Source organism: Parasteatoda tepidariorum, chromosome 6 (assembly GCF_982258835.1).
Source record: "Parasteatoda tepidariorum strain Cologne lab strain chromosome 6, Ptep-v5.0, whole genome shotgun sequence".
NCBI lineage: Eukaryota > Metazoa > Arthropoda > Arachnida > Araneae > Theridiidae > Parasteatoda > Parasteatoda tepidariorum.
The window spans coordinates 26,107,956-26,132,165 of NC_141760.1; the positions used below are offsets into that span (position 1 = coordinate 26,107,956).

Here is a 24,210-nt window from a genome sequence, read left to right on the forward strand (position 1 = left end):
TTAACAGGCTTCTACCCTCGCCATCTTTGATTTTAAGTTAAATTTTTGATTTGCGTAATTTTGATATTTTTTTGTCATTAATAAACTTTTGATGATCTAGTATTATATTAAATAACACAATAACTTTAAAAAATGGAAAAAAGGGAGTTTCTCTATTAGATTAGGAGAAATAGCGCTTGATAATTGTTAAGACTCCGAGGAATTTTTTTTAAATACTTAAACCAATAAAGTGATGCGATTAATGATTTTAAGTAATTTAAAACCATGCATTTCTCAGTTTTTAAATTTTTAAAAATCTAATTTTATTATAGTTATTACTATAAACTAATGAAAATAAATTTGTATGACGCTAAAACTTTTTTTAGCGTTAATTGTATGAAAACAAAGATAATTATCAAAATCTAAAAGCAGTAAGCTGTATACTGTTCAATTATCCATCAAAAATTTTTTATTTCAAAATTGTACTGGAATAATTTCGTTAGAAAAAAAATAAATAAAGAATTTGAAATACCGCATACTTTATATCTCAAATTGTGATTGGGTGGTGGCTTTGTATTTTACATGAATTGAAAGATACTGCCAAATAGACTAAATATCCATCATCAGCTATTTTTGTTAAAATTAAATAAAGATGGTTAAAATCATCTTTAAAATTTTCCTCGCCATTGACAGTTGAGTTCGGTAGAGAGTGGAAGAGCCTTTTAAAAGTGTACCAAATCATCATCGGGGTAAATTACAAGAGTTCTGTAAAATAGATACTATATAAATGGAAGGGGAATATAACTGAAAAGACTTTCATTTGGATGGCTAAATAAGCATGCAGTTTCGTTGTGCAGTTAAGGCTATCAAAGATCAGTGAGGAAACCCTTGCCAACATTCATCCATGAAATATTTGCTTCCATTGTGAATAAGTGCGGTGAACACGATGTGCTTTAAACACTTATGCGTTTAGATTTCACTGTCTATACAACAAATCCAAGCATTAAGATATAGTGCACACAGAAGACTGCTTGACCATAGACACATTGTCCCCATCAGGGTTACCATTTGAATTGGCACCTGTTTCTTCTAAGCTCGCAGCCCTACTGAGTGATTTCTGTGCTGTCAGCTTTGGCGTCATTCTCCCGAAATCGGCAACTTTTCTTTGCTGATCAAGTTCTTTTATGAGTCCTTGTGGCGAGATGAGCTGTTGAGGTGAGATCTGTTGAGTCATGAACTCGGGAAAGCAAGCAAACATACTCTGCTGTTTCTTAAGCATTTTATGCTTCGGTAATTTAGCTTTGGGTTGGAGATCGGATGCATGGGCGAAACCCCGGCCACCCACACGACCATCCCATACCGTCCCTGCAAGATGAAGATGCTCTCTGCTTCCAAAAGGAGAAGGCACCCTTCTAAAATCTTCCAAACTTAATCCGAGATCATGTTTTGGAGATGATGAGCGCAAATCCCAGTAGAACGAATCAAATGACTGCTCTCGTTTCAGATTGCCCCGCAATAAGACTCTTTGTGGTACGACACCTCTCCAAGAATGTCCTGTTAATAGATATAATAAAGTTAATAGGGATATGGCATTAAAAGCAATACAATAATGTAGATAAAATTGTGTAGATAATAAGCTAACTAAGATTGGATTAAAGGGAATGTAAATACTTCGAAATAATTAGGTCTCTAATATTATTCCTCTAACTAATTTCTCTGGTTTCATCTTTCAATAAAATTATATATTTTAATAAGTTGCATCATTTAGAAATAAAGAAAATTTGTAAGCATAGAGGATAAATCGTGCGTTCAAAAATAAAGATTTTTGTATTCTATAAATATTACCATAGCTATAAAAGACTTAGAAACAACGTTTCACGATGCTTATTGCTCACACTCAAAAATTACAGTGTTAATATTAAAATGGAAAATTGGATAATTCATAGTCAAGGAATGAATAGTAAGACTAAACGTTGCCAATTAACTTGGAATTGACTTATTAGCACAGAATACAGCAATTGTCATAAATCGCAAAAAATAATTTTCAAGTCCAATAGGCTTTTTGATTTACATCACCAATAAAAGCAAACCTGAAAATTGGTGTTATTGCGCACATTGTATAAGATTAATAAACATGAAACCTTAATAATGCGTCCTGTTTTGAATGCACACTATCCACCGAGACTTTATTTTATTTTATAGCCATTTTTGAACTACCGACCTAATTCGGAGTTTACGACTATCATTGCTCAACTATCTACCTTTTGAACCCAATCGAGAAGACAAGGAGGACTTTTAAACCAAACATTGAAAAAAATTAGATTTCAAGGAGGACTTATTTTGATGCAACTAACCAGCATTTGCAATACGTCACGATACGTCATTTGTAAAACGTCATTTGCAAAAAATCCCGGAAACCTCTTACGCGTTGCCCGACAGCAAGGGGATTCCAGCCCATGTGCCGCCAACCAGTGTGGATATTTTTACGTCAGTACCGTGGTCGGTGCGAGCTGGGTGCAGAATTCGCATCGACCAGCCATCGCTAATGGACGTTGCGATCCGAGAACAGAATTCCCGTTCGAACTTGATTCACCTCATTGGGAGGCTATCGCTCTGTTTAATATTCATATTTGAATATATTAAAATATAGTAATTTTATATCAACCTTAATCTCCCCAAAAACGTCAACCACTGAGGAAATTTTGCGAAAGATTTTTGATTGGTGCGATCCGGGAACAGAATTCGTATCAACCAGTGACCTCTGGGATTCGATGCTGAGACACCTCATTATGAGGCTAAAACTCAATCTCCGTATAGCCACCGTAGCTACAATTTACATAGATTGCAAAAAATTATGATCAACAGTCTGGATTTGTTTTGTTACATAAAAGTTATTTCTTTTATATACGGCTGACGCTTTTCCGCATTCTGATCATGATAATAAAATATGATATTCGAATTTTTTTCCGATGCAACTTTAAAAATTAATTGTCTGGATAGTTTTACATAAAGTCTAAGCAACAAGAAATTTTAGTTTTAATCAACCTAAAAGTGTATTAAGAAATCTATCACTATTTTAATTTGATTTTTAAACTAAGTGAATCTAGGTTAATGAACGATATCAAATTGTCATGCTTTTATTACATTAACAAAAATGGAGACTCATCAAGATAGGGAATGTATTTTAAAACATATCTCTGAAATTATAGTTTCAAAAACACAAAGGTGCAAAAAAATCAAAATTATTTATATAGACTGAAATATGAATGGAACGAGACAGATTTGAAGAGGATTTTTTCAAAATCTAGTATTTTACATTCATTGCGATGAAAGCTTCAATGAATAATAAATCTTGTCGTTTGACGCATTTTCAAAATAATATACTTCTATTACACATAGGCAAAATGGGTTGGTTTGGGTTTTATGGCGTCCGCACTTTTCAACTGCAATAATCAAGAGTAATAGTAAACAGTGCGCATGCGTTGCTATAGCGACCGCTGTTATTTGGTAATTTTTTTGGAATTATTTTTTTTTTTCACTTTTAATTTTGTTATGCATTAAGTTGGAGAGTTTATTTTTGGGCATGGGGTCAGGGAGATCCCATAAATACTTCTTGAGATGTGAATAAGAGAGAATTTCATAATTTAAACGATATTTTTGATTTTATTGTTTTAAATAAGAATCAGAAATTCTAACCTACAGTTCAAAGTGAATCGTTTTCAATACTAATTCAGGTGAATATCACAAATTAAGAGGATCACAAACTGATTGACATGGTTCCAAAGGTTAGAGTTCCAGCGAGAAAAAAGCGTTGCCAAGGCCTAAATTTTCCGAGGCTGAAAAAGGCAAAGTCAAACAGCGTAGACGGGAATACCTTAAGCATAACACAAACGGAAAAAGGAAAGAATTCCGATTGCAAACACAAGCATGTAGCCCATAACTCACAAAAGTACCTAAGTAGTTGAGAGAATTGAACCCTAGCGAATGGCGACACTCCGAACCCTGTTATGCAAATACGAGATCACCAGTGTTAAGGATAAAAGGATCCATTGTCAACGCTCACAACTGTAGACAGTCTTTCACGCAATATAAATGATTCATTCACTATTCATGTAAATTTGAAAAAAAATAACAAACTTTCAAATCATATTTCATGTATCAACTTGTGAATCCGAAACGAGTGCGTGATGCAGCTTACAATCTCCATTAAACACCATTGTACCAATCCAAAAATGTTAATATTGATCTTGATTGGCTGTTCAATGTCTACTCAGTCATCAAAAGAATTTACACAGAATGTGTCTGAGCTGCATTTAAATATGTGTGGGAAATTGTGTACCGAGCAGTTCAGGATTAACAGTTAAAGATATCCAAGGTGAAAACTCAATGAAGTTTCGTTTAAAAAAAAAAAAAAGAAATTAGACAGCAACCATTTTACCAATGGGTAGCCTGCAATCACCTAGCGGCGATCACAATTTTCTTCATTTTGTAGTGAATCGTATTTTTCTTATCTTTTTTTTTGTTGATATTGTTTTAATAATCACTTGCCCAAAGAAAATTAAATCAGTCATAAGCATTCTGATTTAGATGGTAGATGTTAGTAATCTTAATCTCTAGTAATCTGACTTTAGATGTTAGTAATCTTTAGTAGTCGTTTTTAAGGAGTATTCTTACGTTTTTAACTGATTCATTATATATAATTAATTCAGCACATAAATTAAATTACATATACATAGATAAATATATATTTAAATCAATTCATCAACCATCGATCAATTATACAGAATTTAACATGCATTTAAATATAGGTCAAAATATTTAATGCCGATTAATGAAACAGTTTTTTTTAATATACTTGTTTAAAAGATCAAATATTTCTTTTGAACAAATAAGTTTTTGTCTAATACAAATTATATCGCAATTGGCTTCATTCTAGTACAGGCCGACTAATTGTTACGATTTTGGGGAAGATTGCTCTCATTGGAACGGCTCCTAGCTTCGTTAGACAATCTCAATTAATTTGTAGTTATTGACAGCAGCTGCAGCCTGTTGGCTGTTAAGAATATATTTTATTATTTTTTTAAATCATTGGCTTGACAGTTAGTTAATTCACTCTCTAACAAATTTCATAAAAAGTATGAATTTTGTAGTTTTCCTCTTATTTTATAATGAAAACAAACTACACTGGTGTGCAAAACTTAAGCAACAAGTGCGTTTTTTGCCATAACTCTACAAGAAATCATCCGATTGACTTGAAATTTGAATATGATGTACATTATTTTGTACTTAAACGATGGTAAAAGAATAACGGCGCAGAAATGAATATAAACCTTAAAGTAGGGTATGGAACAAAAAATGGCTTTATTTTACATATAGTGGCGTTACACATGATTGCCTGAAGAAGCGTAAGTACAACTGGCAGATGTTCTCTAGTATGGGATATGCCCTCCTCTTACTGTAATTGTTGCTTGGCATCGTCTATCCATGCTAAGCACCAGATTATCCAGGAGTTCTTGGGGTAAACGTCTCCATTCCTCCCTTAATGCATCTTTCAGCTGATGTGTGTTACCAGGAGGATACTGTCGTGTCGCAAGACGTCTCCCTAATGCATCCTGCACATGCTCTATGGGATTTAGATCTGGAGAATAAGCTAGCCAATCCATTCGTGTGATATCTTCACTTTCCAGTAGCTCTTGAACATTCGCAGTACGGAGTGGCCGGGCATTGTCATCCATAAAAATGAAGTCTGGTCCAATGGCCCCTCGAAGCAGACGCACATGGGGTAGGATTACTTCATTGCTGTAGCGGTTTCCAGTTACAGAACCTCGGTCGAAGGTCTGAAGCTCAGTCCTCCTGTTCAACATAATGCTACCCCAGACGACAACTCCAGGACCACCGTAACGATCTCTTTCCGCGATGTTATTGGGATGAAATCGAGCTCCAACTGACGTTGAGAATCGCTTGTAGCACTAAAACGACTCTCATCTGTGAAGAGGACGCGACTCCATTGATGAGGTGTCCAGGTTTCGTGTTCTCTGCACTACTATAAACGGTGCCGCTGATGGCTAACTTTTAAAAGTATGCAGCGTGCAGGCCGTCTAGCAAATAAGCCACCTTTGTGGAGGCGTCTGGCCACTGTAAATCTTGATACTTGACGCCCTGTGGCTGTGCACAGTTGCTGAGATATGGCGCTCGCTGACTGAAAACGGTTTCTTTTCGCCTGGAGGACGATGTAACGGTCATCTCTTGGTGTTGTTTTCCTTGGACGGCCACCACCAACCTTCCGAACAGCTGTACCAGTAGTTTTAAAGGCATTCCAAGCACGAGAAACAACACTTTTGTTAATCCCGAACTCTTCGGCGACACTGGTCACACTACGCCCCTGCTCAAGCCTCCCAATCATTCTTCCTCGAGTAAAGTCGTCTAAATGATTTCTTGAAGATATGTTTCACAAAAAAAATCACTTGCACTTGCAGCGAATGTCTTTAACTACGGTGCTCTCCATCCTTTTTTCACAGCTTTGACCTGCGCGCGCCGACCCACAAGGTTTACGTACACTTACATCACCTACGACGTTTTATTTCTAAAAATTGCATACAAATAATCTGTCTACTGAATTACGTGCATATTATACTGCAATTTCTTGGCTATCTTATACTTTGTTGTGGAGCTGTGAACGAAAAACCACTTGTTGCTTAAGTTTTGCACACCAGTGTATATAGATATTAGTGAAACTTAAATTGTGTTTTTTAGTTTTTAATTGCTGAAATTGCGTTTAATTAGCGTTATTCAGTCTTACTAACGATGATTGTTTTCTTTCTTACAAAAGCAGTTGCGAACACATTAGATATCTTGTTGCATTCTGCAAGTCAGCTTTTGTGCTAGTGGCCAAACCAAACAAACATTATATCCGGAATAATATTTTGCAAGTTGTCCAAAAAAAAATGCTTTTGTCGCTGATTTAATGAAATTATATCAGAAGTAATTGCTTAATTACATAATAATCTAATTTTTTCCTTCTAGATCGATGAATACACAACAAATGTCTCGAAATATTAGTAATTGCTTGAAAAAATTATTGTAATTATCCTCTTACTCCAGATTCACAAGCATTCATATTTTTAAACATTTCACTGACTTATATTAAAAATACATTTTATTAAAAAAAAACTAGATTAATCATAAATTATCCATTCAAAATCCTTATTCGAGTAAAAAGATATTTTTGACTCACTGAGCCAACTTTACTGGAGCTTTTCGTTTTTCCAATACTAACTTGTCATCTTATAATCATAATAACTATGCTTAAGTAAGCTCCATGACAGCAGTCGCTGCAGGTTATGCATTTGCTGATTATTTTCCATTTTAGATTTTTTTTAAAAAAGAAAAAAAAGCATCAAACGGATAAAAGTTTGCTTACAGAAAAAACTGAGATCAAGTAAAAATTAAGAAGAAGATAAAAATAAAATATTTTTATGTATTCCTTATTAAAAATTAAAAATAGTTTTTTTTTCAAAAAAAAAAAAAAAATCAGTAGTGAAAAAAGATACTTAAGGCTCATTTATTTTTCTGGTTATTATTTTATTTGTCTGCAAATTACCTGTGATGATGGGTTGATAATGAATTTAATTTGAAGAAACTTTAATATACACCAATCAAGGCACCAGAAATTACAATTCGACTAATTTTTTCTTTAAAAATAAAATAATTTTACTTTAATATCATTATCAGAAAGTTTGACCTTTCTTCCTGACTTCTTGATTGGGCTTAGTATAAGCATATATTTTTTTTAAATTATTTTTCAAAAAACTAAATTTTAATTAAAGCGGTTAATGTTAAAAAGGGATATGTTACAAATTTGCCCTTTCGAGAACACTGTTCAAAGATTGTTTAAATTGCTTCCAAATTGTTGAATTATCTTCTATAGGCAGTCTAGAAAATTACTCGGTATTTGATAATCTTTGATAACCGGGGGTTGATATTCCAAAAACAACAAAAAACCTTATTTTCGTGAAAACGTTACAAACCCCTCTTTTTCACACTGACCGTTTCAATTATAAAAAAGTAAATTAAATTTAAACATAAGCAACACAAATTCTCCGTGCCTTGTTCTTTATACATGATTATGTTTAATATTTATATATTGTGCTAAATATAGGTTATATTAAGCATAATGTTTACTATAATAATATCTTCCTGACTTTATTGAAGTCGCAGCAGACAAATATAAATTTTTGAAGATAGCACTGCAGATTAATTTTTTAAAAACTCTTAACAGGAGTTTGCTTTGACTAGAAGATACTATTTACATTAAGGTGTATAAAATTATTAAATTTCCTGATTAGACACCAAAATCTAGATACTAATGTCTAAAACAAGTGGCTTAATGAAAGCAACGTTCCTAACTAATTATAACGTATAAATATTTACCGAGGTAATAAAAAAATTACAATTTGTTCAGTAAATATATTTTTCCGCATTTCATGAATTACGTAAATTCATGGATGGCGTCAATCAAAACTAGAGTAAAACTACTGAAAGTCTTCTTTTTTGATGTGCCTGAGTTTTCAAAATTTAATTGTAACAAAGTTTCAGAAATATTTCTTATCAAAATAATTAAGCACGCATATTTTCAATGACGGGATAACCATTAAAATGTGAAAGGAAATGACACAAATTCTTCTATTATATTCCAAACTTATTCCTCACATATGCTAATTAGATTGTCACCTGGTGTTTTAGCCTCTTCAGTGACGGGTGTTCCAGGGGGGAGATCCAAAATCATTCCTTTCGAAGGGTTGTTGTGGAGTTTGAGAAGAGGAACAACATGCTGATTGGCTACTTGAAGTACCACTTGGGAAAGGTTGAGTGATGCAGCTACATTAACAATACTCTGATGAATACCCAATAAACCAACTCTGAGTCCTGTACTTGTGTTCCAAATTCCTAAAGTGTTGTCGTCTGATGCTGGAAGAGATGGAGTCAGAAATGAAGTGCTTTATAAACATGGAATTATTTCTCGTCTGGGAATTTATGTATTTCGTATATTTGTGAAAAATGTCTTCAAATTTATTTCGAAAAAATCGATTGCTGGATAATTTATTAAAATATTAAAGTTTTAGTAATTGAAAATTTAGAAAATATATAGATGATATTAGGTCGAGTAAAACGTTTATTCTGAAATGAAATTGAGCTAAAAGTGATGCATGAAAACATGCAAATTAAATTGAGACTTGAATCTTAAAAATTTAAAAAAAGAAGAATTTTCTCATAGAAAAAATGTATTTAATTTGTTTTGAAATGGCAGATGCATATATTATTGAGAATCGAGTTTATAGTTCGAAAATTACCTAATTGTACCTCCTTCAAACAAATAAATGGTACAATAATAGCACCTCCTCCAAAATAAATAAATAAATAAATAAAATAAGTGATACAATTATAGTAACTCCTCCAAACGCATAAATGGCTCAATAATAGAGCCTTCACCAAGCAAATAAATCGTACAATAATAGTACTTCCACCAAACAAATAATTGGTACAATTATAACATCTCCCCCAACTGAAAACATAATATGCAATAATAATAGGTAATAACAACATTAAATAAAATACCTAAATATATTTCCCGCAAATAAGTTACTTTATAATTTTTAAATAGTTATTAATTGTGAGAAGTGAAAAAGTGAATTAATAATGTAATTTATGTTATGTAGGTTGCATTTTTAAAAAAAATTTATTTAAGATAAATTTTATATTGTTTTAAATTTTAAGTAATTCCTTTCAGTTTAAAGTTTTATAATAAATTTTTTAAGACAGAATATAAAATACGCTTTGAGCTAATTTAGGCTGGGTATTTAAGTCTTCGTTTTTTTAATATTTTTTAAAAGAAATTTAAGAATTAAAGGTCAAGAAAAAAAAAAGAGATTTTAGCTCGCGGTAAACTCCCCCTCCTCTAAATAAATGATAAAACTAGTCCATGGCACCTCGGCGCCTTTTAGATGGAATAGAAACAGAAGGTTAACACTTTAACTTAACAACAGTCTCAAAAATCAGTGAAACATGTGAGAAACTTCTGGAAAAGGGCATAGCTCTCCCACGAAGCTTGTGAGCCATTGATAAGAAAATATGGGTTAAAAAAAGGAGGCAGATATCGTTATAATGCCAAATAAAGTAGTGCTTGTGATCTACTTTTTTTAAGATGAGTAGGACATTTACTTTTCTTCTTTTTAAGTTTGGGTTCTCCATTTCTAATGTCTTGTATATTTTAGAAAGAATAGTAGCATTTAGTTTAGTAGTATTCTTCAAACCTGCCAGTTAGTTACTTAAAGTTACTTTAGACTGAACTTAATATCTTTAAGTTTACATGGTATACTAGTTACCTTTACTATATAACTTTTAAAAAAGAAAATGCTAATTTTAAAGTTAACCAATCTGAAAATTTATGCAGAAAATAATTTATGTTATAACCAGCTTCAGCAGTCTTCAATATATATCCATATTAGAAAAGATCAACCAATAAAATAAAAAGGTAACTGCATTATAGAGCAAAATTCTGAATAAAATAATACACTTTATTTGCATTACATCGCTTACAATTGATAGCTTGATATTGCCTAGAGCATTTTCCTTTCGTTTTTTTAATGTTTGGGTTCCCTATTTCTACATATTATATAGTTTTAAAGAATAGTATTATTTAGTTTAGTTGTAGTCTTGGAGCTGTTTTAGACTGAATTTAAAATTTTTAATCTTATATAACGTTCTGGTTGCGTTCAATATTAAATAATTTCTTTAAAGAAAATGCTTATTTTAAGGCTAACAAACTTGATAAATTACTCAGTAATTTTAAGCATTTACTCTGTAAATATTTTAAGGATTTTTCAATACAAATGCATATTAGAAAAACCAGCCTGTGAAATAAAAAAAAGTAACTTCATTCTAAAGCAAATTTCTTCAGAATAAAATAACACATTTTATTTAAATGTTACTGCTCATATACGTATAAATATCAATCATAACTTTTAAAAATATGACATTCGTGACTTTTTCAGTTATGTACACTATATTTTTAAGAGTTCCATTATTTCACAGATTTTAAGTATCTAGTTTTGCCAGAAATTTAAATTTGAAAAGTTGTTAGTATCTAAATAGCTTTTTAACTTTTTAGTTACTAATTTGCCAGTTATTCAAATTTGAAAGCTAATTAAGATTTTTAATATATGCATATAGAAATTAAGTACAAATGATTTTTTATTTATTTAACTATTTCAATTCGAATTGGAAAGTAAGGTACTTAATTAGGCCATTTCCAAGAAAAACAATATGATAAGGATTAAAAATTACATTTTGTATAAAGTGCTTAAATGTGTAAAAAAGCTGCCTTTCGTAATTCGTAATATAAATTAATTATTCCAGTTATTTAAAAATAAGTACAAATTTAATTAATTTACTATTATCAACTACTATTAAGTTTGTGATTTTATTTACTTTCAATTGAATAATGCGTAGTATTTGCTTTTGAATTAATATCGTAATATAGTCCTATTTTTCTAATACAATAATTTCTAATAAAAAAAGTAAACTCTTTATGCAATTAATTAAATACTATAATTATTATTTTTTTCACTGTTAAGTAAGATTCAAAAAAGTCAATTTACAAAATGACAATTTTTATGAATGTTTTGATAGATATATTTGTCAAATTCTATATCGAATTTCTGTTTTTTCAGTTTTTTCTAAAGTTTAAAATCAGAATCGACTAACAAATTTGCCTTTTTCTCTTTTAGTAACTGCCAGAAATACATTTCTCTACCTTAAAAGATAATTTAAAAACTGTGTCTTTTTTTTAATTTATTTATATGATCATGAATAAGGATTTTTATTTACAGCGTTAAAAATTTTCACAATATAAATCTATTCCTTGGCTTTTATATTTTTGTTAGATAAAATTTTTTTCAATATTTTTTTGCCGATTATTTTACAAAAAGAATAAAAATAATTTTAAATTCTTACGAAAAAACTAACTCATAAAATATTAAATTGGCTTCACTCAAAATGGTAAAATTTCTAAAATCAGATTCAAAAAATTTCGAAAAAAACAATATATGTAATATTACAAATGCAAACTTAATATTAATCGGGTACCTTTGAAAAATCACGTTAACATTTTGAATAAGGATAGAAAATTTACAAATAAATAAAAAAAATTTAAATTAAAAAAAATCAATTTGACTTAATATAATACTTAGTACTTTGAAGGTAAAAATATGCGCCAAAACTTTTGCGAATTTGAACTAAGTAGTACTTTCAAATAGTTCCAAGATACATAATAATAAGATACAATTATTATTTTTAAGGGAAGTCGGTAGGGCATATATCAATAATGCTAAAACTGACATTTTTCGATGTACCTTTTTTAAGAAACTACTTATGATATAGCTCTGAAATTTTATGTGGATATTTGAGATTACACCAGTTCTATGCTTGATAATGTTTCAACATTGACAAAAATACGTTTTTAGTTCTGAAAAATCTTTGATGAAACTTTTAAAAAAATTAAAAATTCTCAATTCATAATCTTAAAATAAAATTTCTTCCAGACATATGTATTAACATTTACAGTGTAGACATGTATAGGTAAATATTCTGTGAAAATGAAAAAAATGAAGTAATATCTTGTTTAAATGGTACATCGAAAGGCACAAAGGTGAAAAGGTACATTGAAAAAGGTCAGTTTTAGCTTTATTGGTATCTGCACTATCGTCTCCCCCTTAAATATCTTAGAATAATATTCTTAAAAGGAAACTTTTGATGAGAAAAATTAAATAAATTTATATTATTTGAATGAAAGCTTGCATTGATATACATATAAGAAAGCTCTTTAAATGTTTCCCTTAATTTATATATATTTGATAACGGATTTGAAAGCGGAATTTATTTAGATAAAGTTTCAGATCTAATATGCTCTGCTTAAATAAATCAACTTATCGTAGGTTCAAGCTTAGTTACGCTGCCCATTCGCGATGGTCTATTAATAATATTATCAGGTAGTTATCTTCTACTACCTTCCATTTACATTAATTGGATTTGCCCAAACATAATTAGAGTATCTCCATGCATTTCAAAGGTTATCTTCAGCCATTTGATAGTGGAACCTGAATCCAATTAAAGACTTATGGTGTAAATAAAGTTGATAATGATTAACTCTATCACGGTTAAATGTCTTCTTAATCTTTACCCGACATGGATGTGCCTCGGATTTAACAGGATTTAAAATATGCTGGATATTTCTTTGTTACCGTCTTTAATATGTACTTTCACAGTTCTTGTTAAAAATAGAGACAAAGGAATTTGCATATAGTGGGTTACAAATTAATATAGTGAAATAATCTGACAAATCACTGTTCAGTAACGCATATATGCGGAATACAAAAATGTTTTTAACTGTGAGCGGCTGTTTTTGTCGATTTTCAACCTGTACAGGTTTCGTTGCTTAGCTCACCTGCCTTCCTGAATTTTTATTCGCCCATTTGGCATGTTGACGATTTTCGTCAAAACTTGAGCCATGCTTAATCGATATTTTACGGTATCTCTGCTTGGATACAAGGATGCGTAGCCGCGGGCATTCCTAACATATTTGAAAAAAACCAATTCTCCTTTTTTTTTTTACAAAAATGAACTGTGGATCAATCTTTTATTGCTCGAATAATGATTTAAAATTATACCTAATAGGGTACTGATCAATTCTGACTACGTTTTAATAATTTCTAACAACGTCCGAATCAGTTCCAATAACGTTCTAGTCAATTCTAATATTGTTTTTCTCTTTAACCCATTTGGCCCCACAATGTCCTACAGACGACATCACCACACGAAACTAATATCTTGTATAAAAAGCCTGGTGGGGTGCATGTCTTTATCCTCCAATTACCGAAATAGTTAAATTTTTTATTTAGTTTTGGAGGAATATTGCTTTTTTTTAAAAAAAACTTATTTGATCTATTAAAGTTATAATTTATCTTATTACTGGTAAAAAAAACTAGTCTTGAGAGGCTACATAATGTCTTTTCTAAATTTCAATATTTACTTTTAACGCAAAAATTTTTAAATATTCAACAAAAGTATACATACCTGATATTGCCAAAGAGCCATCCAATGTAAGTTTTACACCAGTAACAGTTTCTGTGTGCCCACGTAGGGTAAAGTTTACTTCTCCAAGTGTTACATCCCATACAATAAGGTTGCAATCAACAGAACCAGACACAACAAGTGAAGGATTGAGAGGAGCAAATGTAGCACAGGTAACGGCATCCTGGTGACCTACCAACACCTGCAAACGAAATTAAGCTACTTTTGTTATCTATTCGGTAAGCAGAAAATGCGTAGCAATAAAATTGCCATCATTTGAGGTTGCTTAAACAATTTTTCAATATAAAAGCTTTACCAATTCAAGAATATTTATTTTAGAGATTAACTAATTGTTGTTAAAGCTTTGTCTACACATACACTTTAAATTGAGATGAAAGTTAAATTAAGTTTTTTTTTTAATTTTTAAATATCCACGTTGAAGAAAAAACTAATAAATATAGAAAATAAAATGTAATACGGTGTCTTATGTTAATCTCAATATCAGGTAACTGAAGCTAAGCTTGCAGAAATAAAATTAGTCAGGAGATAGTAGTCCAAAGTTTGAACCCCTTAATGTTAATTTTACGCTTTGTCTTTTTCACAATATCTCGAAAATTTTTCAGAGAACTGAACAATTTTTTTAGACAATTATAAAATTTGTTTATCCAAATATAATTTCATGCAAAAGATAACTTTCAGCGTGCATTTATTATTTTTTAATAATTTTATTTAATATTAGTCGAAAATTTTCAATTGTAGAGTATGCAGTTTTTTACGTAATTTTAAATAATATAATTTTACACGGTAAAAAAACAAAATTTGAGCAATCACAGTGAAATAGTTCCTTAGAAATCGAATATTAACTATACGACTTTTTTAAAATTTGATTCGGATTTGATTCAAAAAGTTCTGACTCACCTGTGTCAGTTTCCCAGTTCCTACTTCAAACACTTTCAGGGACTTGTCATGTGAACCAGTGACGATGCTTTGGCAATCATAGCTGACAGAAAAAAAGTTTATGACCTCAGTATTGCCCACTGTGATCATTCTCTCAGACTCCATGTCTAGTACAGACCAGTACCTCACACTGTAAAAGATTTTTAATACAAATTAAAAATCAATTTGTTAGTTTAACTTCCTTCTTTATTCTTACATTTGAAATTCATATCCATTTTTAGACGTTTTATTATAAAAGGGGTCCAAAATTTACGCAAGACTTTAAGTAGAAAATATAGTTATTTTTTCAATTATACATATATATTTATTGAAGCATTAAGTACATAGGATTGCGTTAGGTATGAAATAGCACATTAGGCAAATGACCTTCTTGGCTTTTCTGGCACATGCAAACTCAATTGTTAAAATTTTTCATTGCCGCTTTGCAAAATTTCGTTGATGCAGCGTTGAATCTTCTCTTTCAATTAACTGATAAATGTGGGCTTGTTGAGTTACAATTTTGACTTCAAATTACTCCATAGAACAAGATCAGAGGAGTTAAATCACATGTTCACGAAGGGGGGGGGGTGAATTCTGATCACCGAAACATAAGCTGGGATCTGTTTAAGAGAAAATTGGGTCCGTTAACGGACCCTTCACAAAATATCTTTTCATAAAAACGGACCTTTCACAAAATATTTTAACTTAAGAACGGACCCTTCACGAAATAATTTATCTTTTAATCGGACCCTTCACAAATTTGTTTACATTCATTATTGTTTTGCTAATCGAATAAATCCTTCCCTGGAAGTGGGGGGGGGAAGAAAGACAAATGCAAACGAACTAAGTTTTGTCTTCGGCAGAAGCTCCTTCCCTTATTCGTCCGAAATGAATATTCTGCGATTAGCAGTATAGGCTAAATACCAAATATTTGTATGTTGCATCTCTAAAATAGTAGCAGAAATTGCTGCTTATTTTTTAAAATATAATTTTTTTAATTATAGCTCTTTTAATTATAATTTTACAGTGTTGAGCATAATCTTGTATGTCTTCACAATTTAAAAACTCCTTGAAAAAGTTTTTTGCAATAACGGACCCTATTTGTCCAAATTCCCAAAAGCGGAATCTGGTTGAAATAATGTGACTTAAAGTTTATTTCATACTAGGAGGCTCCGCCCCTGCTCGCTGACGCTCGCCAACCCACGAGAATTGCTACGCAATCCTATGTGGTTCACACTGTGAACCATGGCTCGCTGCGCTCGCTCGCCAATGAACACAATGTTCTAGCACAAAGACATAATATATTATCATCAAAGACATAGTATTTTATCATCAAAGACATAGTATTGTACTTAGGTAGAAGAATTCTACCAATGTTCTTATTGGCTTTTAAAAAAGTATATTAGCTATTTAGATTGTACATGGTGAAAAAATCAAAACATTAGCTAAATAAGAAACATATTAGCAAAATAGATTATCAAATATTGCTTCACTAATATTCTGCATTTTAAAGCGTGAAAATTCAATGCATAAATAAACGCGAAACATAAAAAAATTCAATGCATTCAATACAAACACTTAAACGTTTTTTTAGACGTTCAGGTAGCTCCCAGTAGAAAAATATCAATTCAACAGCGGCATTTTAAGGCATTCTCACTTCAATTAATTAATTAATTCCTAATTGAGTTTAAATTAAATATTGTCATGTTTTTAGTGCATGAATCTGAACTGAACAACTTGATAATGCTCACTCTGGTTATTGTTATCTGGTTGCTCACTACATGCTCTTGCGCGCCGAATCCAATCAATTAAAAAGGAAAACTGTTGCCAGCGCGAGAAAAGAAATATCATCGGTTTTATTGATACATACATACATACATACGTACGTATTAGCGTTTTATATAATATAGATTCACAATTTACGCGTAATTTTTGTCACAATTTTACAAAAACGGACCTTTCACAAAATTTCTGGACAGACCCCTGATAAGTGTACACGACTAGGAATTTCCTTGTTTCACGGGATTTCGACAATGGAAACGAGCTGTTCTGAATTGTCGGGCAATATTTTTACGAACCATAAACTTTCTGCTGTCGAACTTTTTCTGTTTGCAACACCGAGTAATTAAATTTCTATTTGCATTTTGCGTAAATTTTGGGACACCCCTTAGAAAGCAATTTCTCTCCTACATTGCCTCCGGCTCTTTTTTTATTTTATCTTTGTAAAATCATAAATTATTTTAAGATGGTCTGTTTGATTGATTGTATGGGAAGAATTTTCAGCAATTTCATTCACTTATTGATTACGAAGATTAATGCATTACACGGATCAATATATATATACAAGGCATTTCGTAAATGTCGCTCTCAACATATATTTTTCAAATCCATGTGAAAATTTCAGCACAAAAACTAGTCAGTATTGAAGCCTAGGCATAACGCAGGATTTAAATCTTTAAAAACTTATTGATTTGAGGATGAAGCAAAGCAGAAACGGGGTTCATGAATAAAGAAAAATGTATACCAGCTCTCTTGACTTATAAACGGATTTTTGATTATTTTAAACTTTTATTCGCTCCAAACGGTATAATTTGAAAACTTCCTCCCCCCCCCCAAATATACATTTGCATTGCACAAAGAGTTTATTTTTTAAACAGTGTATTTTTTATTCCTTAAGAATTTAAAAAATATTCAACTGATTAGTGAGCCTTATCCCCTCTTCGCTCATGCTCCCCAATCCCAGTAGATTGATAAGTAATCTTATATGGTTTGTCTTGCAAAGCTTACACGTTTTGCATTTAAATCAATAATTAAAATCTTTCAAACTAAATCTTTTTTTAAAAAATTCAAATTTTTAGTCTATAATAAGTGAATGAAATGAAAAATTTAAATTTAAATAAATGGCAAGCAAGGGAAAAACTTCAAGAAACAAAACTAACTTCTAAGCATTCTTTCGATGTTGCGTGCCTTTATGAGTACCATCAATGCTGTTTAGAAAGCGAGGTTCGAGAGAATAGTTGTTATTCTATAATTATTTCTAGTAGTAGATTAAACTCACCAGTTATCATTTTTGGTAGACATTGCAAAGACAATATTGGCGTGAACAGAAATATTCTGTGATGATTTAGAACAAAGGATTAGTTGAGTGCCATTATCAGCTTGCCAAAGGCGATGGTGATTCTGAGAATCAACAGAAAGTATCCTTCGACTATCAGATGTTACTGCAACTGCAATTATTTTGCTCTGGTGCTCCTAAGAAATAAAAATTTGTCATTTTATACCACAGAAAAACCGATCCCTAAAATTTAGAAGTGAAAAATACTTTTATTGAAAGTACTTTGAAAAGTTTATGATTTACTTTCTCTAAAAAAATACACAAAATAAAATTTATCTTACCGAAATTTCACTTTTAGAGACTCTCATCTGCACTTTTTTTCCTTTTGTTGAAAGAATAAACAACGAAAAATTTCAATTATTTTTACTCCGATTCTTTTAATTTGAATCAACAAAATAGCCAAATGAGACTTATAATAAGCTAATTATATGTATTAAAATTGCTACTCTGTTGATCCCGTCTAAAAGTTGGTCAAGTTTTGAATTATAAGTTATAATAAATTTGCAAGTGCTTATAAGATTTATGCAGACAAGGCCGATATCGTTAAAATTGTAGGAAACCCAAAGTTTCTTAAATTTTTATGCTATTTAATCATGACATACTAATTTTAAATTTCAATGGTTCAAAGGGTTGTAATTTGTAAAATATGGTCCTAATAGCTCAATCAAGATATCAATAATTTAATTTTATTGCTTATTTTGCTATATCTTAAAAACTTTTAAATGAATGGGAACGTATACCATGACTTGCCATTGCGGCGGTCACTGTATTTAAATTCTTAACTCACCCTGGACTGTGATGGTTAGATGGTGCTCAACTGGGATGGTTAGAGCATCTTAGTACTAACCCGGATCTTCTTGGTTCGAATCCTGCTGGCAGCCAAAGAAAAATCTCCCTCACACATTTCTCTCTCCACATCATGTACGGCCCAATTGCTTTTAGTCAAAAATGATTGCATACTGATTATTTTTGGAATGCGTGGGTTTTCAAATTCGATTATTATTTGTTTTTGAGTTATTTTGTCATAATTTTTTTATAGTGTAATTAATGTCTTATGTCTACTTTCTGGGCATTTTCTTGAATTTTCTTTTCTCTGTAACGTTTGCAATATCATCAAAATCTCATGCAACAGATAAAAAAATGTTTTTTCCCCGCATAATTCATAATATGGCAGGAAATCCAAGAATAAAACAAAAATTATTTAGCACTTTAATTTTGAAATTTGTTAATAATCAAATAACCTTTCAACTATGTAAGAAAACAATGTAGTACTTATCCTAATCTAAAATGTCAAATGCTAAAAGAAATAATTTCAATAAAAAAGGAAATTAATATAACTATTTTTTTGTATCATATTTCATATATAAAAGCTTAGCTATGCTTTAATTTAACAAATTACAGTGAGACCTGTTTTTGTGCGGTCCTTTTTTATGCGATTCTGTTTTTGTGCGATTGGTTTTATGCGATTTTATTTTTGTGCGATTTTTTTTGTGCGAATTATTTTTATGCGGTATATGAATCTTAACGGCGTTAGCACCAGTTTAATGTTTCCTATCAATGTGCATATGCATGTTGTGGACGATCTCTGATTACGTAGTCTTCTTGACAACGATGTATCTGAACTTCGCGATGCTCTGCTTATTTACTTTCATTAGTTCATTTATTATCGTCAACTCCATTTTCTCTTCTGTTTAAAATTTATTCTGCGCTAAACAAGTTGAAGTAAATCAGTAAAAAATCGTTTGCTGTGTAAAAATACTCAGTATTTTAAAATTAAACCGTTATTTTTATTTTGTTAACTCTCGTCTGCGTGTATCTCAAATATTATACGCTTCGTATTCAGAGTTTTATACACGATTCATTAGATTAAGGATTCATTTTATAGTGAGATTAAAGGTAAAAAAATTAATTACTTTTGTTTCTATTTATATGTAGTTTTTCTTATTTTTATTTTATTTTATCTGATCACTGACTTTATGGTACCAAAAAACAAATCAATTGAAATCCTATCTTCAAGCGATTTTCAACCAATTCATTCCAAGAAGATGCGCGTTTTGGATTACGACGAGTAGCAGCAAACTATTTGATGTATAATTTGAAAACTTCTGCATGTATATGTGCAATAAGGAATTAAATATTTTTTAAAATTTCTTTAGGTCTAATTTAATTATTTAATTTTATTGAAAGCATTCTCTTATCTATTTCATAAATCATTGATGTATTTTCTAAGTCCGACTTTTTTTATGCGGTCCCTATCAACCGCATAAAAAAAGTTTTTGGTGGTATATAGAACAAACTTGTTTATTACATATCAGAATTTATAAAATTTTCGAATTTTTTTTCGTGCGATTTCTTTTATGCGGTCCCTATCCACCGCACAAAAAAAGGTTTTACTGTATATACTTATTAATTGAAATGTCTGCTAATTAGTATTACCTATTAGTAGAAAATTGAAGCATTAAATCAAATCTCTGATGGGCCAAATTTCTCTTAGGCTCTATTAAATTCGAGCCTAATCTGCCCTATTAGATTAGATATGGCCCTATTAGGTAACTACTTTAAAACTTAGTTTATAAATTTATTAAATAAGTTTTAAAGAGTAGTACCTGAAAAGTAGATACAATGAGACTTAAGGTAAGTCCCCAAACTTTAAGAGTGGCGTCTTCAGAGCCTGAAACTGCAAATAGACCATTTGGTGAGAATGCAACACATGTTATAGTTCCGGTATGACCTTTCAAACTAGCATGCAGATCTCCTGAGTTTAACTGCCACACTTTAACAATACGGTCTTTTGAACCTGAAAGTGAAAAAAAAAGATTTAATGAAGTATATCTGCTACGGTTAAAGTAATAAATACGGTTATTATTAATACTAACCGGTCAATATAAATATTAATCGTTTTTTTTTTTTGTCAAAGAGAGAAACATCGATAATTATTCACTTTTACCGGTTATTATTAATAACCAATGAAGTTTGGTCAATATTATTTAACGGTCCATATAATATTGGGACATAGGTGTGCCTCTTTGTATATGTGTTACGGTTGAAGTGATAAATACGGTTGTTATTATTAATATTAACCAGACCGTCAAAATTAATAATAGCAGCTTCTTTTGGTGACAGTCAGAAATAAAAAAGGGGATTTCCGTATCGTGATTGGCAGAATAATCGCCACGACTTGGCAACTTCCAGACAGTTCGCAGCAAGTAACTAAGAAAAAAAAATCAGAAAGAGATAAAATTAAGAGGTATAACTCGTAACCACCCCCGGATGAACGTCTACATGTTTTTTTATCCATTTCAAATCAACTTCACGGCAACTTTACGTTTTATATTTCAAATTACTTTTGTTTTTTCGCCTTCACGCCAGACAAGTCTTGAAAATGGGTGCCTACTTTTGAGCGCTTGAAATATATATTTTTATTTCTAATCTGCATAATTTTGAAGGGACTGGAGTCTTATACTATAGTAATGTGTACATTAAACCATGAATCACCTTAAGAAGTCGCGGCGGTTTAAAAAAGCTCAGCCAAGTTTAGATTAACTTGTCTGGGTAAATGAAGCCAATTCTAACCACAATGTCACAATCATGCCGTTGTTCATGAGATTGTAAAGTCTTAACTTCAATAGCCTCTTGGCTCTTAATAAGCTGTGACGGGACTTTTTTACTTTACTGTTCAACTTAAATAGACAAACGGTTGAACCTAACATCTTGTTCAGATTAGAGCAAATTTGCGTGTCATTATTATTCACCGAGGAATAGATTTTCTTTGTGTATTCGTAACACTAACAAAATTTCAGAAATATACAACATAACTATCTTTACAGATCAAATCTTATTATCTTCATCAGCTACAGTGGATACAAGTTGCTTATTGACGAATAATAATTTGTTCAAAATGAAATTTGTATTCCAGTAACGCATTAAATATTCGCTATAGGAGTCAACATGATAGATTTATTTGTTGCTGATTATTATTCGTGCTAAAAAGAATATGAGTATCCATTCAATTGTAGCTAAATATTTAAACGAGACAAAATATAACTTTCGCTATATTCTATAATTAAACTTTTGAAACTAATGAAACTGAAAAATAAATTAACAAACACGTTTACATTAATCAATTTTAGATTTTAAATTGAAAAAAAAAATAAATGCATCATATTCCAAAGGGCACTTCATTTTGCCAAAAGTTGTGTTTTCTTTAAACAATTTGTAATTTCTCATTTGCATTCGTTAAGTTGCCACCTTTAAAAATAAACGAAAATTTAGATCCTTTACAACTCTCTAAAATAAATCATAAAAGAAATATAGTATATTTCTCAGCAAAACGATAATCACATCTGCCTCTTATACATGCTCAGTAAAGTTGAATTATGAAAAATTCTGAAGCATACAAATTATTATTTTCCATACTAAAGGCGTTGTGTACTAGTGGATGAATCTTATTAATGTGTTGAAGGCGAAAGTGAGAGCAATTAATTTCTAGAGAATGCTTGTAACTTTTTAATCCAACTTCTGCTTCCCTTGTCATTGATCTTGTGGTGCAACCACCAGAACATCCTTTTCCGTGTCGTTTGAACCGGAAGGAAGACCCTACAGTCTTATTTCGAATCTTCACATTTTCTTCGGTAATGACTTCTTTTCATGGAAGTTTTGGCCCTATTGAATCGTATAAAGTTGTTCAAAGTTTGGATTTACTGCTACGTATGATCGAAAGAAAGAAATGTTGTTAATGGATTGATTGCCTTTTGTGACCCTTTTTTTAAATTACTGATGGCCTTAAAAAGAAGTAAATTGTAGAATACTAAAAGATTAATTCTCATTCTTGTTGACTTAATGGATAAAAATTGAAGTATCTATTTTCATTAAAAGGACTTTCCTATATATTTTTAGTTGATAGAAAACTTTAATTACGAATTTAAATTTTGTAATACAAAAATTTTTAGTTTTTTTTTATTTATTTATTTATTTTTCTTCTTTTTAAGACTTAACATAAGTTAAGACAAAATAAGTCAACATAAGTTAAGACTCAACCTAACATATGTAACTTTGGCAATATGCTTATACCATTGAATTTAAGCAATTAAAAAAAGCTATTCTGATCTTCATAGTAACAGATAGTACAAAACTGTTCAAAACTAGGAGAATTATTGGATTTTTTTCGAATATCTAAAACGCTTGAATAGTATATTGTAATGAGGTATATTGTAATGAAATTTGTTATGAACATAAAATGATGTAATACAAATTAAATAATCATTCAACAGCTGTAATACATACGCATGATCGTGCGTAACACTCACCGCAGTTGAGTGTTAAACATGATAAATTTTTTTCTCACTCAAAGAGTGATTAATGGACTAAAAAAATAATAAATGTTATGGTCATTCAAAAGCGCTATTTTTCGACCCTGAATGGTTATTGAAGAGGAATTGCCTGTTTTAAATCATTCTACTCAGGAAATGTGACTGGCCTATCTATGCGTTCAAAAATACCACAAAATCACCTGTACCGGCGTTGTTGTCCCTTCAAAATCTCTATCTCTAAAAGGCTAACATAAGGTTCCAAGTCACAGTGCTTTTTCATAGGACTGGGAGGGATAGGTGGTCATCCAGTATGATGTCTTTTTTGCAATCAAGCCTTTGCTACCCTAATGGACAATTTCTTGGAGATTGCACAGCAGGCAATGAGTCTCTTGGTCACTGCTTATGAAAGCATGAACCCAATAAACAGCAGCATATATCAAACGTCTTTAGCTGTTGAATAACGTAACCATCCTTTTGAAATCCTTGTCAAATAAGTATAAAAATACTCTCATCAAGTGTCAAAAATTAATATTTAAGCGAAGGCAAACGAAAATACTATTTTAAATCCCGAGATTCACGATTGAGGACTGTGGTACTAAAATATTCAAAATGTACATACTTTATGTTCATAAACACTTGGAATAAATACTTTCTCCTTTTTAGCCATGACACGAAAACAATTTTTGTTACCACATGGTTGTTTTACCTTCACAAGACTGTTTTTATTGTCAATATATTAAAATA

At 31.0% G+C, this 24,210-nt stretch overlaps 1 protein-coding gene across 1 annotated transcript in view; it reads right to left on the minus strand.

The window, feature by feature from the left end:
• Positions 1–291: 291 nt before the first annotated feature.
• Positions 292–24,210, minus strand: part of LOC107450170 (NACHT and WD repeat domain-containing protein 2-like) — a 147,872-nt gene continuing 123,953 nt past the window's right edge. The window contains exons 20-25 of the mRNA XM_071178889.2: positions 20,764–20,954; positions 18,101–18,294; positions 15,025–15,193; positions 14,110–14,308; positions 8,710–8,946; positions 292–1,533 (exon numbers count right to left, since the gene is read on the minus strand). Of these exons, the coding sequence (XP_071034990.2) occupies positions 983–1,533; positions 8,710–8,946; positions 14,110–14,308; positions 15,025–15,193; positions 18,101–18,294; positions 20,764–20,954 (1,541 nt within the window). The 3' untranslated portion in view covers positions 292–982. The remainder of the gene's footprint in view (positions 1,534–8,709; positions 8,947–14,109; positions 14,309–15,024; positions 15,194–18,100; positions 18,295–20,763; positions 20,955–24,210) is intronic.